At 38.1% G+C, this 1,513-nt stretch overlaps 1 protein-coding gene across 1 annotated transcript; it reads left to right on the forward strand.

Annotated features, from left to right (window-relative positions):
• Nucleotides 1-323: 323 nt before the first annotated feature.
• Nucleotides 324-1,513, forward strand: LOC109222357 (8-hydroxygeraniol dehydrogenase-like; the record flags this gene model as incomplete). Its single annotated transcript, XM_019386723.1, is given in 3 exon segments — nucleotides 324-834; nucleotides 946-1,099; nucleotides 1,181-1,513. Coding segments are annotated over 3 exon segments (868 nt in total), but the record flags the coding sequence as incomplete, so codon positions are not given.

Here is a 1,513-nt window from a genome sequence, read left to right on the forward strand (position 1 = left end):
TTTGTTGCATCTTTCTTTTAATTGACGTGAAGGTTTTACACTTTAAGACCAAATACAAGGTTTTATAGGAGAAAATTTCAAGTTTCTGTCTTGGCAAATGGTTACGCTAATTCCATTTTAAGAGTTCTTTAATGGAATGAGAAGATTGAATCATAATTAAATTTGCATTTATCTTTTTCAAGAGATCAATAGCGGATTTATGTCAATTAAGGATGACACGGGAACTACTAAACTATCTATTCATCTTGCAAATTCGAAAGTGCAATTTAATCACATGTTCATATCTAATACGACTGATATTTTGAAATTGTCAATTGTTCCAGATATGAAGTTGTTGGTGTGGTAACTGAGATTGGTAGCAAGGTGGAGAAATTTAAGGTTGGTGACAAAGTAGGTGTGGGATGTTTGGTAGGATCATGTCGCAAATGTGAAAACTGTGACAACAATCTCGAGATTTACTGTCCCGATCATATAATGACATACAATGGTATTTACACCGATGGAACCACCACGTATGGAGGTTACTCTGATATCATGGTAACGGACGAGCACTACGTGGTTCATTGGCCGGAGAACTTGCCAATGGAAGCTGCTCCATTGCTAAATGCTGGAATCACAACTTATAGTCCTTTGAAATATTTTGGACTTGACAAACCTGGAATGCATATTGGTGTTGTTGGTCTTGGTGGCCTTGGCCATATAGCTGTGAAATTTGCCAAGGCATTTGGAACTAGAGTGACTGTTATTAGTACATCTGCTAGTAAGAAACAAGAAGCAATTGAGCGTTTGGGTGCGGACTCATTTTTGGTTAGTCGCGACCCTGACCAAATGCAGGTGAATATTATAACTCATGACTTTATACCTCGATCAATCAATCAAGTATGCTTCAATCTTAAACGGGAGTTTGATATAAGAATAGTAATTTTCATTTATACATGTAAACAGGCTGCAGCGGGCTCGCTTGATGGCATCATTGACACTGTCTCTGCAGTTCACCCACTTCTTCCATTGATTAATTTGTTAAAAACTCATGGGAAGCTTGTAATAGTTGGCGCACCAGATAAACCACTAGAGTTGCCTGTATTTCCCTTGCTTTTAGGTACGTTTCTTGAATCGACTGTTTCTATATATATATATATATACATGCATTTATACAGAGGTTATATAATATGATAAACAGGAAGGAAGCTAGTAGCAGGGAGTGCCATAGGAGGGATAAAGGAGACACAAGAGATGGTAGATTTCGCGGCAAAGCATAACATTACACCAGATGTTGAAGTCGTGCCAATGGACTATGTGAATACAGCTATGGAGCGTCTCGCGAAATCGGATGTCAAGTACCGTTTTGTGCTTGACATTGGGAATACATTGAACAAGAGTTAAGACACTGGACTTCTTGTTGTCTCATATCTCTGTATTTTGGGGCAAGAAAACTAGAATTTGGCCGACCATGTGTGTTTGTTAGTCTATTAAGAACCGGATTGCATAATGTATTTTGCCATATATAGGCTTA

This window comes from Nicotiana attenuata, unplaced genomic scaffold (assembly GCF_001879085.1).
Source record: "Nicotiana attenuata strain UT unplaced genomic scaffold, NIATTr2, whole genome shotgun sequence".
NCBI classification, from domain to species: domain Eukaryota; kingdom Viridiplantae; phylum Streptophyta; class Magnoliopsida; order Solanales; family Solanaceae; genus Nicotiana; species Nicotiana attenuata.